Below are 15,496 nucleotides of genomic sequence, written 5' to 3' on the forward strand. Positions count from 1 at the left end.
CTTCTTCCTTTTGAATGAGGTTGTAACCATCAATTCCCAGAGAAGTAGTCTGAGAAGATGATGGCCAAGGGATGCATGTGACATATCAGTTGAACAAGGGAGTTACGGTTGGTGACAGGACTCCTGTGCTGTAAACCCCGAGCAGCTGAAAAGCTAAAAATAACTCAGGGTAGTTCTTAGACTAGAAATGGAAACCTCCTGTGAAAGATGAAGAGCTTCCTGGGAATGATGGATTGTAATTTTAAGGGAATCTGCACCAAATGAATTATACAAGAACCTGGTAAACAATTTAAGTAAGACTCGTTGCCTTACTCACACCCTGTTACGCCTAAGACTCCCTTTCTGTTCATTCTCAGATGACACCTTCTATAAGATTGGCTCTTAATTCAAAAGCATAGAGTTTCAAGCACGACAGCTATGGATTTGGTGAATGGAAACTACCAGGAAATATTTTTGAGTCATAATGAGTTACTTTTTCAAGAAATGAAAATAGACATGCAAAGACAGTTGAAATATGGTTAAGAGGAACAGGAGGGTAGGTGGAGGAGAACCTGTAGTTTTGAAGTCAAGCTAAATTATTATTCCTTGAGACTAAAGATCTTAAAGTTGTAGATAGAAGATTGTAAAAATCACCATGGCCAGTTAGCTAAGTGTTTAGAGCATCAGCCTGCAGCCCAAAGAGTCGTGGGTTTGATTCCTGGTCAAAGGCATGTACCTGGTTGCAGGTTTGATCCCCGGCTCTGGTTGGGGCTGTGGGGGAGGCAACCAATTGACGTGTCTCTCTCCCGTTGTTGTTCCTCCCTCCCTCCCTTCCTCCTTCCCTCCCTCTTTCCCTTCCACTCTATTTGAAAATCAACAGACAAATATTCTCAGGTAATGATTAACAAAATAACAAAACAAACAAACAAAAAGAGAATATTGTGAAAGTCCATAAAGTCATGAAGGATCTTCTTGTAGCAATATTATTTTGGTTCTAACAAGAGTATAAGATTGAGAACTATTTCTTAAAGGTCCAAAAAATGTTATTTAGAACAACCATCTTGTATAGGTGGAAAACCTACAAAGCACTCTTCTTCACCCTGGCTGGTGTGGCTCAGTTGGTTGGAGCATTGTCCCATGCGCCAAAAGGTTGCAGGTTCAATTCCCAGTCAGGGCACATACCCAAGTTGAGGTTCAGTCCCCAATTAGAATGTGTACTGGAGGCAACTGATCAGTGTTTCTCTCTCTCTCTCTCCCCTGCCTTCCTCTCTCTCTAAAAGCAATAAAAACATATCCTCAGGTGAGGATTAAAAAACAAAACAAAACATACTTCTTCAGGAGGTGGTGCCACCTGAAAATGCTAATAGGTTCAAAAAAGTTTTAGGTAAATGGTTGGATGTTAAATCTATAAGGGGATATTAAAGCAAAGCAAGATATTTTGAGACCTTAAGAGGTGAGCCCCCAGGAAGATAATCACACTCACGAATTCCTGTTGTGTCACTTGTCTTGTTTTGATGCATCTATCACTTTATCATTCCTGAGACTTTGTTGGGCATATCTCATAGCTTAATCCACCCACATTTCTTTCACCAGTGTTACTACTGCCACACGAGAACAGTGCAAACAGATGATGGCTTCTTCTAGAAAAGGAAAAGGTGTGAAAATAACCACTAAAGGCATCTCCACATTTTTCCTTTTCTTCCTTTTTTTTTTTTTTTTTTTTTTTTTGCTTTTCTTTATTTGTTCCTCTTCTTTTCTGCAGATCATCTTTAAGGAAGGCTAAACTAAGGTTTTAAAGTGGTGAAAAGCCTGTGGGGAAAATAGGAAAGCCAAAAAAGTTTGAAATGATGCTAATTGAAAATCCCAGTCCCAACTCTTAACTCTGGTCATAAGGAAAAGGTTCAGAGTCCCATTTCTATGAGAGAAGGCTCCTAAGCTGTTTATCTACACTGCATACTTAACTCCTTTTAAGCAAGTTTTATTTTAAAAGTCATGTCAAAGTTCTATTTTCATATTTCCTATAGCCCAGTTCAGAAATTTTATGAATATAATATTTAAAATCACATGAGAACCCCATTTGATAAAACAACTGCTTCTTTGGCATGGGCTAGAGGGAACTATTTAACAGTAATCACTCAACTTCTGAAATGCGATGTTCTAATAATAGACTCTAACGTTTATGTTAACACAGGCAAAGGGAAGCAAAGGCAGAGGGCATATACCAAGTCAGGAACTGTTGCCTGTGCACATCCCCTGGTGTGCGTAACAGAAGGAAAAAGAAGCAGCAGCAGCTTTTTTCTGGCACAATCTAATTATATTTATAAGTGAACTACATTTATCCCTGATGAGAAATGACTAAAAATAACAAGTTCAGCTATTTGGAAACTAGTGATAGCCATTTGCCAGTATAAAATAGCAAGACTATTTTTTAAGAATTTGTACATCAGTTTTTAATTTGCAGTAGGAGTCATTTACAAACTAAATAAGTAGTGGGGGCTAAACATGAAGAAATATGTGAGTCAAAAGATATAACTGGCACTTGGTAGTTCCACAGGTGGCACATGCGCGATAGTGGCAAGTTCATCCGGAAGGGCGGGGGGCTTCTTACCCCAGCAGGCACATTCCAGTTAGCCCAGGGCTAACTGGAACCCAGGGCTGGCTGGCAGTGCCCTAGACTATTTATCACTTCTTCTTGGGGCACTTACTTGGTATTTCTATGGGCCTCTTTTATGTTACCATTTACCCATTTACATATATGGTTTTGGGGCTTTCATCAGTAAAACCCAAGAAAATCTACTGGAAAGTGATTGTATAATAAGATGGTTTTGTTAAGTCAAGAATAGTAATAGATACTTCACAAAAGCAGTAATTCAGTTGGGCAGGACCCATAAAAATGTTAGAGCTTTCTAGTTAAAAAGTGCAAATGAAAAAAAAATGGACTACCACAGGAAAAGTGAAAAAAGATTGCTATCTAGTGATGGTGGGTAGAGGCACTGTGTACGCTGCGGGTGGAAGTGTTCATTTTTATAAATATTTTGAATGACAGTGTAGCAACCTATATACAAAAAGCTTCTAAAAAGGCCACATTAGTTAAAATCTGCTTCTAGAATTTAGCCTGAGGGAGTTGTCATTGAACGTGTGCACAGATACATATGTACAAAGGTGCTCATTGCAGCAGTGTTTATAAAAGCAACAAATTGGAAACAACTTATGTGTTCATCAGTGGAGAAACTGTTGAACTAAATTGTATTGCAGCTATTGAACAGCATGATGCAGTGCTTTATAGCAAGCTGGAGAAATGTCTATGATGGCCGTATATACAACTGTATAGCATATATGTGGTACCATTTGGTGGATGTGTGTGAGCGCATGCGAGAGTGTGTGTGTGTCTGTGTGTGTGTAAACCTAAAAAGATGTACTCCAAAATAAGTTCTGCTCAGCTCTGGGAAATGGGATTGCATATGACTTTTATTAATTTGTTTGTACTTTTCTCTGTCTTAAGAATTTTTTGTATTGAGAATATATTACTTTTATTTTAATAGGAAAAGCTATTTTTTATTTATTTTATTTTATTTTTTCAGCACCATTTATCCCTTCTGTGCCCTCTTCCACCTCCACCCACCCCTCCCCCACTGTCACCGCACTGTTGTCCATGTCCCTGAGTTCTCTCTCTCTTTTATTCTGAGATAAAGGAGTCAGCAGAGAATTCAGCAGAGGTTAGTGGTGTGGTTAATAGAGCAGGGAAGGAGAAAGTGTGATTTGTACAAAAATCATTCTGGGTCATTCCTGAGTACATCTTGATCATCACAGAGTCACCACCAAGGGACTTTCTTGGAACATCCTAACATATTTGGCCCTAAGAGACTTGGAGTCTTCACTTCTAGATGCACCCATGTCCTTGAACGGGCCCCTTTTCCATCATACCCTGTTTCCGTCAACACACTCCGGAGTGCCTGGGTCCGGTGAAAACCGTGCTCGCTCTCCCGGACAGGACAGCCTGCTGTTCACTGGGCTGACTTCCTCTTGGCGCCCTGTGTGTCCATGAACGGCTCCGTATCCCTGTTACTAATCTCTACCTTCGTTTCCTCCCACCCCTGCTTCTCACAGTGCTAGTACCTGCAGTTCTTGGCATTTTTTCTTTGCACTTTGCATTTCCTCAAAATCAGGTGTTCTTATGGGCTAGAGAGAGAGGTGATCGAAACGTAAGGAATAAAATGTGTCCTCTCTTGTCTTTGCAGTAATTTTCCACAGTTGTGTAAAGGGGAAAAGTTTCACTCTTATTTATGCCTTGTGTCTGCCTGAACTCTGCTGCAGGCAGGGGAAACACTTCGGAGTGTATCTCATTCATAACTGCATGGCATGTACCTAACGTTTCATTATGTTCCATATTTTGTGAGAGCTAAATATTCACATGAAGCCTTCTGCCTCTAAAAAGTTTGTTTCCCTAGAACTTGCTATATGCATGGACTCAGGGTTCAATGAGAAATAGAAGATCCTCTGTGTTCACTTTTGTCCTCTGCTATGATTAAAATTTGTTTTTCTTTCTGTTGCGTTCTTGAATTTAATTATTCTGTTTTGCTAGTCTAAAAGACTGCAGAGAGACATGTTTTTTCCACATTCACCTATCAGTTGCTCTTTACTTGTGTCTTGATATTGTTTTCCATAGTGTAATTTTCCTTAACTGTTCTTGTTAGACAATAAACCTGTCTTGTCTCCTGCTCTGTAATTGTCCTGTAGAGGGCAGGACCATTAACCCAGGTAATCTTGGCATACTCTCCACTCACACAGTCCGTGACAACTATGTCAGGGCAGAAACAGCTTACCTGGAAATTCCAGCAATACAGTCAGATAGTATCACTTGCTGCTCGAGACACATTGCCAGCACCCTTACACAGAAACAAGGATCTGAGCAAAGATCCAAGTCGGCCTGCTTTTTATCCAGATCTTGGACAAATAATTTAGACCCAGCATTTTGAACTCTAGGAGCAGAGGCCTCTATTGTGAAATGGAACTTCCAGTCTTGATTTTGCAGGGTTATATGGGACACTGGAGAAGTATCAGACAGATGATAAGTAGCAGGTTATTTCACGGACTCACCAGGTGCTGATGATGCTGGGATTTCGGAGGGTGTTTAATAATGGACTGCTCACCTGTAATCCACCTGAACGCCACAGAGCAAGGGCATTAAGGCAGCTGTTCCCAGGTTCTCTCTGCCCAGGAGACAGACCTCACCATGATGTAATCATCAGGTGGCCCTTCCTACATTTGAAAAATACCATCCTGCCCGGCCGGTGTGGCTCAGTTGATTGAACGTTGTCGCATGGACTGAGAGGTCCCAGTTTGATTCCCAATCAGGGCACATGTCCAGGTTTGGGCTTGATGCCCAGTGTGGGGTGTGCAGGAGGCAGCTGATGGATGTTTCTCACATCGATGTGTTTCTGTCTCTCCCAAAAATCAATAAAAACATATTTTTTAAAAAGATAAGAAAAATACCATCCTGTTCAAGGAGAAGTCCAGTGCCTGATTTCATTCAGAGACTGCTTTTGAGAAATTTTCCTACCAAGTAATTACTGGAAAATGCTTATCTTTGAATGTCTGTTCTCTAGGACAGCAATTTCAACCTGTGTGACACTAGAATTTGTAAAACATGCACTACCTTACTATTTGGTCAGGGCACTGACCTCTTTTCTCTTAGATTGTCAAATAAAAAAATGACAACAGCCAATAGCCATCCGGTGTGAATGAATCAAAATTATACTCCCCTGGTCAATTTGGCTCAGTGTTTAGAGTGTCGGCGCATGGACCCAAGAGTTGAGGGTTCAATTCCCGTCAAGGGCACATACCTCGGTTGCAGTTCGGTCCCCGGCCCTGATCCGAGTTGTGCGGGAGGCAACCAGTCGATTTCTCTCTCTCACATTGATGTTTCTCTCCCCCCCTCCCCCACCCTCCCTCCCTCCTCCTCCCCTCTCAACTCTGAAAATAGATGGAAAAATATCCTCGGGTGAGAATTTAAAAAGAAAAAAGTTATACCTATTTTTTTTGTCAGATTGGCAAAATAACATAATAATTTTTGGTGTGCCGCAGAATTTTAGTAACTAGTTTATGTGTGCCATGAAATGAAAAAGGTTGAAAGTCACTGCTCCAGGACATTCTTTCTCAGCAACTTGTCCTACGGTGTGGAGGTCTCGACCGCTCCAGCACACACTTCCCGCCAGAGCTCCAGAACGGGAAGAGTTCCTGCACCGGCACGAGAGCTGCCGTGGGGAAATACTGCCTCTGTTTTTATGAATGGCACCACCCAGGGGAACGGGAAGCTACTCTCGAAAGCCCAGACCCGATGGTGTGTAGGTTACAGCTCATACAGGGCAAAATCACAAGACCTGCTGGGTTAGGGGTTGGGGCGGTGTTGGGAGCTGATTTGTTGGAGATGAGGTAAAGGTGATGAGTAATTTCTAAATGTCTTGAGAACAGTTCTGAGGTCTGTTCCAGTGTCCGTCTGTCTCATTTTATGAGAGACTAGCCAGGAGGTCATTCCACCCACCTTAAGGGCTCAGGAACTAAAACATACCTAGATCAAGATGCCATTTTTAGTTGAGGGGGGACAGCGAGGAGGAGGAGGGTGTCAATGAGCGGAAAAGGAGAACATCTGTAATGCTTTCAACAATAAAGAAAAAAATTTCACAGAAAAGGAGCTTTAAAATTCTAATAAATTTTTAAAAGTTCAGATCTATTAGTAATCAAATAAAAATGCAAGTTAAAAGAAAAAAAATAAAATATTATTTGCAAATTTTAAAAGGAGAAAGAGAGAAAGAGGGAGAGAGGGAAGGGGTGAGATATTATTTATAGAACTGGGATTTAAAGCTCAACTTAGTCAGAATGATAAGGATCCTCAGTTTTACAAATAGCAACAACAAAAAGTCATATTTTTTTCATGTTCTGAAACTCACAACTCTAGCTTGAAAACACTGGGCAGAGTGATTTTACTGCTTGCATTTTTGTAATCCTGATTTGGTTGAGGAGGGTCCTGCCCTTTTCAACTCTTCTGTTGAAGTAGCTGCACAAATAAAGGGAGGAAGAAGCCAGCTGAGAGCGAGGAGGCCTGGAAAGTATCACTTGGGGAAATCACACGGGACCTCCCTGCGCATCCCCCTCCACACTCCTTAGCCCAGCTCCGTTTCTTGGGTCTCCCCTTGCCCAGACCACGCATGTCTCCTCTTCGTCTCACGTGTGAAATGTCACTGCCAACAGCAATGGTTGGTAGTATTGTTCTGCTTTATTTAAATATAATGACATGAACATAGGTCGGCCTTTAACCACTGCAGCCTTTAACCTCTAGTGCAGTGTTAGGTCAGGGCACTATGAAGGGTAAACGAATGCTAGATTGGTGGAATGTAGCATCCTGGGACCGGACGGGACAATGGTTGTGAACAGATGGAATGTCTTCTAGACTCAAAATTGTAATCAGAAATGTGCTTGATGTTTTTTCCAGGAAGGAAGAAGTATTAACAGCTAGAGTATTTTTTTTTCCTTACCCGAGGACATTTTTCCATTTTTTTGTTCAGATAGAGTGAGAAGGAGAGAGAGAGAGAGAGAGAGAGAGAGAGAGAGAGAGAGAGAGAGAGAAACATCGATGTGAAAGGGACACATTGAGTGGCTGCCACCCACAAGACCCAACCAGGGCCGGGGACAAACTGCAACCAAGGTACGTGCCCTTAGCGGGAACTGAACCCGGGTCTCTCTGGACTGCAGGCCGACGCTTCAGCCGCTGAGCCAAACCGGCCAAGGCAACAGCTAGAGTATTAACAATGGCTGTTGGCTTCCTTGGCATTGAGACCATTTGTCTAAGACTCTCAGGTGATAATTAATAAGTTACCTGTTGAGTATAAGAGTTGATGTGTTTTCTAGATGGAAAGTCAGTAGCCATACATAAGCTCTGACCTCTAAAATGACTTTTCCTGATAAATTGTAAGCCTTCTCTTCAAGTATTTTTTCAATTTAAGCTGCTGCACAGGAAAAGTTGGGTTTCAGGGTTTTTTGTATTTCATCTTGGTGCCATTTGACTTGGTAGAAAAGACTAAAGATTACATGTTGAGTACACTCCAAGAGAAGGCATAGAGACCAGGACTTGAATACTGTATCTCTGAATGATCAGTCATTTAAAGAAGACTCTCTGTATTTACCCTGAGAAATTATTAAAATTTCATTTCGTATAAAGCAAAAACTTAGGAAAGAAATTATTTTTTTTTAGTTTTTTGTCATTTCTGTCCAGATGGGTAAGTTAGTCCTATAGTAGGACTTTTCACTGAAAAATCCAGCTTTTTTTTAATAGCACACTTTTGTTCATAAATCAGTCTTCTTTATTTAGGCCGGTTCTCGTGGTGTTTTTTTTGTTTTTTTTTTAACATATTCTTTTCAGCCCAGCATTTAGTTTCTCTCTCCTTCCCAGTTGTCTAGTAGAATATCTCCTGCCGAGAGATGGGAAACCTGGATTTCCCAGCGGTAGGAAACTGGCACCCTTTCCCGCATCCTCAGACAACCAGGCCAGAGTTTGACCTAGTTGTTTCTCACTGATGATCGTTGCCAAGTCCATAGGGGTTTTCCTCCCAACAAACGGCCGCGGCCTTCTGTCACAGAGAGAGACCTGTCCGTGTGCCAGATGAACTGGCTGCCAACCCGTGCAGCCAGCCAGTGGCCATGCAGGGAAGAGCGCCCGGAGTCATGTGCAAAGGTGGTTCTCATTCCAGGCCTCATCTTCAGAACAGCTTCATTGCACTCCTGCTGGAGGCCACCAAAGGCAGCACAGTGTGGGCGACAGAGGACAAGTACACTTCACAGACGTCCGCAGCGGTGATCAGGTCTTCCTGACTGTATTCCACCCACCTCACCTCCTGTTTGCCACTCTAGAAACTAGTCATTATCTTTTCCCCTCTACAGAAAATTTTCCTCCAGCAGCAGCCCTGGTCGTCACCAATGGTAACATCTTCATTGAAAGGAAGAGAAATGGAAGGGGCCTCGAGGACTCTGTGGCTGAAACAAAAAAGACAGGGCTTGGCGTTTTTATATGGCTTTAAATATTCTGAAAGGAAGTGTATTGGTTTTAAATACCAAATTGCAAATACAAGAATTGGATAGTGACCTAAGACATCGATGTGTCTGTTCTCCAGGCCCTGCAGTGCCCTGGCTAGGGAAGGTCTCAGGGTACAATCACACTGTTTGTGCTTAGAATCGCTGGTTAAATGCGGCTGAGATGAAGGTGCTTTGATCTGTGGCTGAAATAGCTGCTCAGTGGGAGGAGCTTCAAGTACTGATAAGCTCACAGGCTCCCTGGTGGAAAAGAGGAGAGGAATCACAAGGATCAGGTTGACTATGTTCAGCGAAATATACATCTCCAAAGTGTGAAGAAAAGGAGGACGTGGTGATAAAATTTGGTGATTTTTGTACTAACTGATGCTGAATGCAAAGGAGAATTAATCACATTTAATGATTAAGTGGTTCTACCAGACTGCAAAATGCAGTCTCCCCAGGGGGTTTTAATTTAAAAAACTGAAACAGTCCTGGCCAGTGTGGCTCAGCCGTAAAGCGTCGACCCTCAGACCAATGAATCGTGGGGTCAAAGGCACGTACCTCGGGTGCGGTTCGTCTCCGCCCCTGATCAGGGTCATGAGGGAGGAAACCAGTCAATGTGTCCCTCTCACATCAGTGTTTCTCTCTCTCCCTTTCTCTCCCTCTCTCTTCTTCCCACTCTATCTGAAGATAAAGAGAAAAATATTCTGTGAGGATTTAAAACAAACTGAAACATTAAAAAAATATTACTTAGTTAAAAAGTAGTCTGATTCTTAAACAACAAAATTAATGTAAGCATCCTGATAAGCTGTGTGAGAGCACAGGCTCAGGACTTTGAAAACAATTCTATTTAAATCATATGTAATAGAGATTGTTTTAACTTGTATTAGGTTTGTGTTTTGCCATTATTTCTTTGGTTTTTACAAGGCTTTTGAGATCTAAATTAAACGCTCAATTATCTTGTTGTTGTTGCTGGTTTTTGGTTTAGTTTTGTTTTTCCCTAGGAGTGAGAGGTTATCTTTTGTGGATTTGGGAACAAATAACCAAAGGCCACGGTAGCTTTTGTGTATATTGAAGCATCTTCTGATATTTGTTTAAGGTTATAAAATGATACCTTCTATAAAGTGGTGAGGGCAAGGGAGGTCAGGAAAAATGACGGGAGTTAGAGAATAAGACATACTAAGGAGGAGATTTTCATCAACAGTACTTGTCTTTGATTTTTCTTGTTAAACAAACTTCAGCCCTTCAGATAAGCATCTCTGGTTACTGTGTTCATTTCCAATTACGATACTCGTTTTGCTGTTTGAGGTGGAAATAATTCTGGGATGAGTGTCTTACATATGTAGTACTGATATTTCCCCATGCACTTGTAGAATAATGCCAGAATAATGCCAAACTGCCAATTCAAGGGCGGGCTTTCACCAAGAATAAGCAGTGCTTGTGAAAATCATGGTGACCATGACCTTTGTCAAGTAACTATTAATGGATGTATTTCTCTTTCTCTATAAATATATCAATGTACCCATTAAAGCTAGAAAATAAATAAATTTATATTAAAGTTTGCTTTTCCATTCTACACAGGAAGAATTTAATGGGAAACCGGACTCACTCTATTTCAATGACGGCCAGCGAAGAATCGACTTTGTTCTAGTGTATGAAGATGAAAGTAGAAAAGAGACCAATAAAAAGGGTTCCAATGAAAAACAAAGGGTAAGTGTTTTATGCTATTTTCCTTTCTTTTTATTCCTTATAATATTGTGAAATGGCAAAGCGCTATTTTATGTAAGCAGTAAAGTGAAACTGCTGTTTGAAATACCGTACGCCATACATACCTTCATATTTTCTCTACCCATCATCCCCTCAAGGCATGTTAACAAATTGTTTATTTTTAATTTGAAATAGAGACATCCACAGCCTCTTAACCTCAGTTGGTTTCACAGCTAAAGGCAGGCTTTCTTCCAAGGAATTAATTGTACTTTCTGTCTGTAGAAGAGATTTGTATTAAAAGCATACTTGGCTGTTTGCACTTAGATGGGAAAAGAAGTCAATGGTTAATAATGACAGCCAGTGTGACAAGACCAGCGTTCAATGTGTGCTCTTTCATGTATGGCCTTTTACGTGTATTTTCTCATTTAATTCCTATAACAACCTATGAAGGGCATTGTATTATCATACCATCATAGATGAAAGAGTTGACCCTTAGGTTAAATTGCCCCAAATCACGGACCTCAGTATAAGAAATAGTGGAGCCAAGGAGCAAACTCTTGTCTTGAATCTGGACCTTCTGTTCTTGACCTTCCCCATTTTCGGTCACCTCACATCCTTCCCTGTCATCCATTGCCAGCCACGCTGCTCCTTCCTCCCGTTCCTTTGCTTCAAGGTCTGCCAGGTAACCGGCCTCTTTATGTCAAGATATTTGGCCACTGAGGAGCCTAGGGTGATAACACCTACCTGGACCGTCTTTACCTGAACCCAAACCGTGTTAGCCCAAAACAAGACAGAAAAGAGAGTATACATGTTAGTCTCTCCTTTACCCACTTTGAAAATCACTCCCTCATTTTTCATTTGTTTTCTCTCTCATCTGGGCTATCACACATATTACTTTAATTGTCCCTGTCTGGACTTTCTCTCTGAAATATATTATTCTTAAATCTATTTATGTCTGCCCATTCCTTCAAACCAGCTGATGAAACCTGCTTAAGATGACGCAGTCGTCCCTGTTTTCTGTTGGTTCTGTGTGTTTGTTTTGGAGGCTTTATTTGCTTCGTGTCACCGGATGAGCCTGACTTTGAAACCCGGCATTCGGATCCAATTCTGCCACTGTGTTATTGGAGTCATTTTAGATGATGTCCCAGACTAGCCCCGAATGACAGGGGCTTACAAAACACAAGTTTGTTTACTGCTCGTGTCAAGTCAAACGTGGCAGCCCTGTTCGGTGCAGCGGTTTGGGGTACAGTCAGGGCTTTGTTCCCCGCTGACACAGAGGCTTTGCCGCACTCAGCAGGTGGTTTCTCACATCAGTGTGGGCGTCAGCATGACGGCCGAGAGGATGAGAGAGGGAGGCAGCACTCAGGCTTCTTACCTCTTTGGCCCAGAAGCGACTACATCAGCTGTGTTCAGTGTGTTGATCAGAATTCAGGAAGGCAGACAGGGTAGCCTCTGGTCAGACAGCCATTTCCCAGGAGGAACACCCGTTCTGGGAGAGGAGCTGGAATCTTGGTGGGAAGCTTTCGTGTTTTGCCACAGCTACTAACTGGCTTTGTGACATCGGTGAATTTTCTGATCAATGTCCTATTATATTACTTTTGAGATGCCTGTTTTTACATTTCGACATCTTTAGTATCAAGGTACAGCTTACAAATGGTGTGTCATACTTTCATTGGCTGGATTTTTTCTTACTGGTATATAGAATGTTGGCTCACCATACAACTACTGGCATCTTAGATTCAGGGAAGTGGGAATCCCAAAACCTAGTCCATAGGGTTATGGCTAAAATGAAATCAAATAGTATACAGAGATGTTATGTAAATTTTCAGCGCATATTAGATAATGAATATTAATTTCTATCGTTCCCTTTTATTTGGGGTGTTCTTTTATTATGTACACTTTTTTTTCCAACTACAGTTGACATTCAGTATTATTTTCTATTAGTTTCAGGTGTGCGGCACAGTGGCTAGACAATATATACTTTACAGAGTGGTCCCCGAGTATTTCCAGCACCACCTGGCACCATGCATAGCTATGACAGTAGTATTGACTGTATGTCCGATGCTGTGCTTTACATCCAGGACTGTTTTGTAACCACCCATCTGTACTCCTCCATCGCTTTACCTTTTTCATATGTGGGGTTTTCTTAAAACAGTGCACTAGTATGAAAAGGCATGGCTCTCCTTCTGTTATTGTATAATTTTATCATTAGAGTTAGATAGCTTAGAGTGCTTGATCATGTTCCTGTGGACACTGGGGCATCTTCTGTGCAGTCCTGGTCACCACCATCACATGTGCACGGAGCGTCCGTATGCCGGGGGGGCTGGACTGAGGACTGCAGAAGGCGAGTTAAACAAATTGAATCCATTAAAGTAGAAAGGAAACAGTTCTGGTTTTAGACAAGAGCATTGCTGCCATGGAGAAGGAGCCCCAGAGCTGCTTACATTATTAATAAGTTCTGCGTTTGCTTTACACAGAGACCTAGGTCCCGGCGTAGCTGTCATAAATCAGGAGGAAGAAAATGATCATTAGTTTTGGCAATCCCTGAACTCTGAGATTGATATATCGTGCTGTCGGTTTTTATAAACCGTGCTTTGAAGTGTTTGAGTTTCTGTTTGTACACATTACTTAATTTAGACTCCACCAGAATGCAAAGCTCAGCTTTGGAATCACATTTTTTTCATTAATTTGAAAAACATTTGTGAGTTCTGTCACACTCCCTGTCAGGCCTTATTCGAGATTTAGGACCACACCAAGGAAAGGCATTTTCAAAATCCTGTTTTCTTTGAGAGGAAAAAACACGTCTAAATCATATTGATTTCCTGAAGCAACACCAAGGTTGACTTTGCCAGGGGCTGAGCTAAAGAGGACTGTTAAATACCTTTTTAGAGACAATGGAGAAAGATAGACATAATAAGGCCACAAATATAAAAAACACAGAGGAGTAAAAGGCTGCACTTTCCATGCGCAAAAGAGAAATTATTTTTCTATCCAGATCTCCAAATAGCACGTAACTTCATCCCCTTATATTAGTGAAGCTACTTGAGATTCTTCACACCTTCCTTTTAAAACCATAAACCATTTACATTTAGATTTTGCAAGGGAATGATTATAAGTATTTTCGGTAACGAATGCTCATTTAGCCAGTCCTGTTCTTAGCACAGAATCAGCTTGAATTTTCTTTTTTACTGCGAGTAACAGAAAATCAAACTCAAAATGACTTCACTCCTAACAGAAAATAATAATTTTCTCATTTAATAAGTATCCTGCAGATAGGACCATTTCTGGTTTAGATAATTTCTAAATTGGCTTAACGAGGTCATCAAGAATCGAAGTTCATTCCATCCTTCTGTCTTTCCATCCTCCAAGTGTCGGCTGTTCTTAAACTGGCTTCACTTTGTTACAAGGCAGCTGCTGCAGGTCCAGGCATCCAGAGGCAAAAATGAGGAATGCTCTTTCTCGTGGCCTTTTTTTAAAGGGGAAGAAAGCTCCCCTAAAAGGTCCCTGAGCAGACATCCTTTTACAGTTGCTTGTCTATCACAAATTATTTCTAAATCAGCTACTGGCAAGATAGATGGAATTACCGTCATTAGCACAGACTAATCAAGACTAGTCTTTCATCTCTTGAATCACCTAATATCTGAAAAACCACTAGACTCTTCTTAATGAAGAGGGGGCAGAGGGACTGTTCATTAGGAAGCCAGCAGTACCTGGCACAAGAAATGACTAAATATGTCTAATCTATACTGTGAAGAGCAAATATATATATATATTTTTATCCAAGGACATTTTTCCATTTTTTGTTCAGATAGAGTAGGAGGGAGAGAGAGTAAGAGAGAGAGAGAGAGAAACATCGACATGAAAGGGACACATCGAGTGGCTGCCACCCACACAATCCAACCAGGGCAGGGGACAAACTGCAACCACAAAACATGCCCTTAGCGGGAACCGAACCCGGGTCTCTCTGGACCACAGGCCGACGCTCTAACCACTGAGCCAAACTGGCCAGGGCAAAGAGCAAAAGTATTTTAGCTAAAACAAATTTCCATATACTTTTCTACTCTTCCTGCTAATTTTTGTTATAATGTTTCTTTCTTTCATTTCATTTGTCTAGAACTGCTAACAAATGGCCAAATTGATCTATTTTGAATTTCATTTTGTCTGACACTTGGCCTCCCTTCAAACAGCATTTATGACCATGTATGAGTATAATTCAAATGATGATAAAGAGGGTGGAGAGGTCTAGATAGCACAAAGACAGTGTAAGCAATCTTGATTATATGTTTTATGTATTTATCTTTTTTTATCAGCAGAATTCACTCCTAAAAGTTGATAGAAAATTTATTTCTTAAAGGTTGATGAAAAGTTTATATATGGAAGTAAAAATTTGTATTTCATATCTGACCTTAAAAATTCTTTAGTGTATGGCAGAAGGATCTGTCCAATAAAAACCAAGGGAAAAAGAGATTTTTAAAAAACAAGTAATCAGATTAAATTATATCCAAACTTTCGAATAATATGGGACACCTGATAAATTGGTTATAGATCCTGTGAACTTTTAAAACTGCTGTACATTGTTTTAGATGAGTTTTTATGAAGCTGGAACGCTTTGCCTAGAAGTTGTATGAGATCTCTTTGGATGTTTACAAGTTCATCAAAAAGTCCTAGTGCAGCCTTGGCCGGTTTGGCTCAGCGGTTAGAGCGTCGGCCTGCGGTCCTGAGAGACCCGGGTTCGGTTCCCGCTAAG

General features: G+C 41.1%; 1 protein-coding gene across 4 annotated transcripts in view; it reads left to right on the plus strand.

Annotated features, from left to right (window-relative positions):
- ANO6 (anoctamin 6) overlaps nucleotides 1-15,496 on the plus strand; it is a 202,053-nt gene that overhangs the window by 116,110 nt on the left and 70,447 nt on the right. For all 4 annotated transcript variants that reach the window (XM_036251953.1, XM_036251954.1, XM_036251955.1 and 1 more), the window contains one exon: nucleotides 10,624-10,752. In XM_036251953.1, coding sequence (XP_036107846.1) covers nucleotides 10,624-10,752 — 129 coding nt within the window. The remainder of the gene's footprint in view (nucleotides 1-10,623; nucleotides 10,753-15,496) is intronic.

This window comes from Molossus molossus, unplaced genomic scaffold (genome assembly GCF_014108415.1).
Source record: "Molossus molossus isolate mMolMol1 unplaced genomic scaffold, mMolMol1.p scaffold_m16_p_10, whole genome shotgun sequence".
Classification (NCBI taxonomy): Eukaryota; Metazoa; Chordata; class Mammalia; order Chiroptera; family Molossidae; genus Molossus; species Molossus molossus.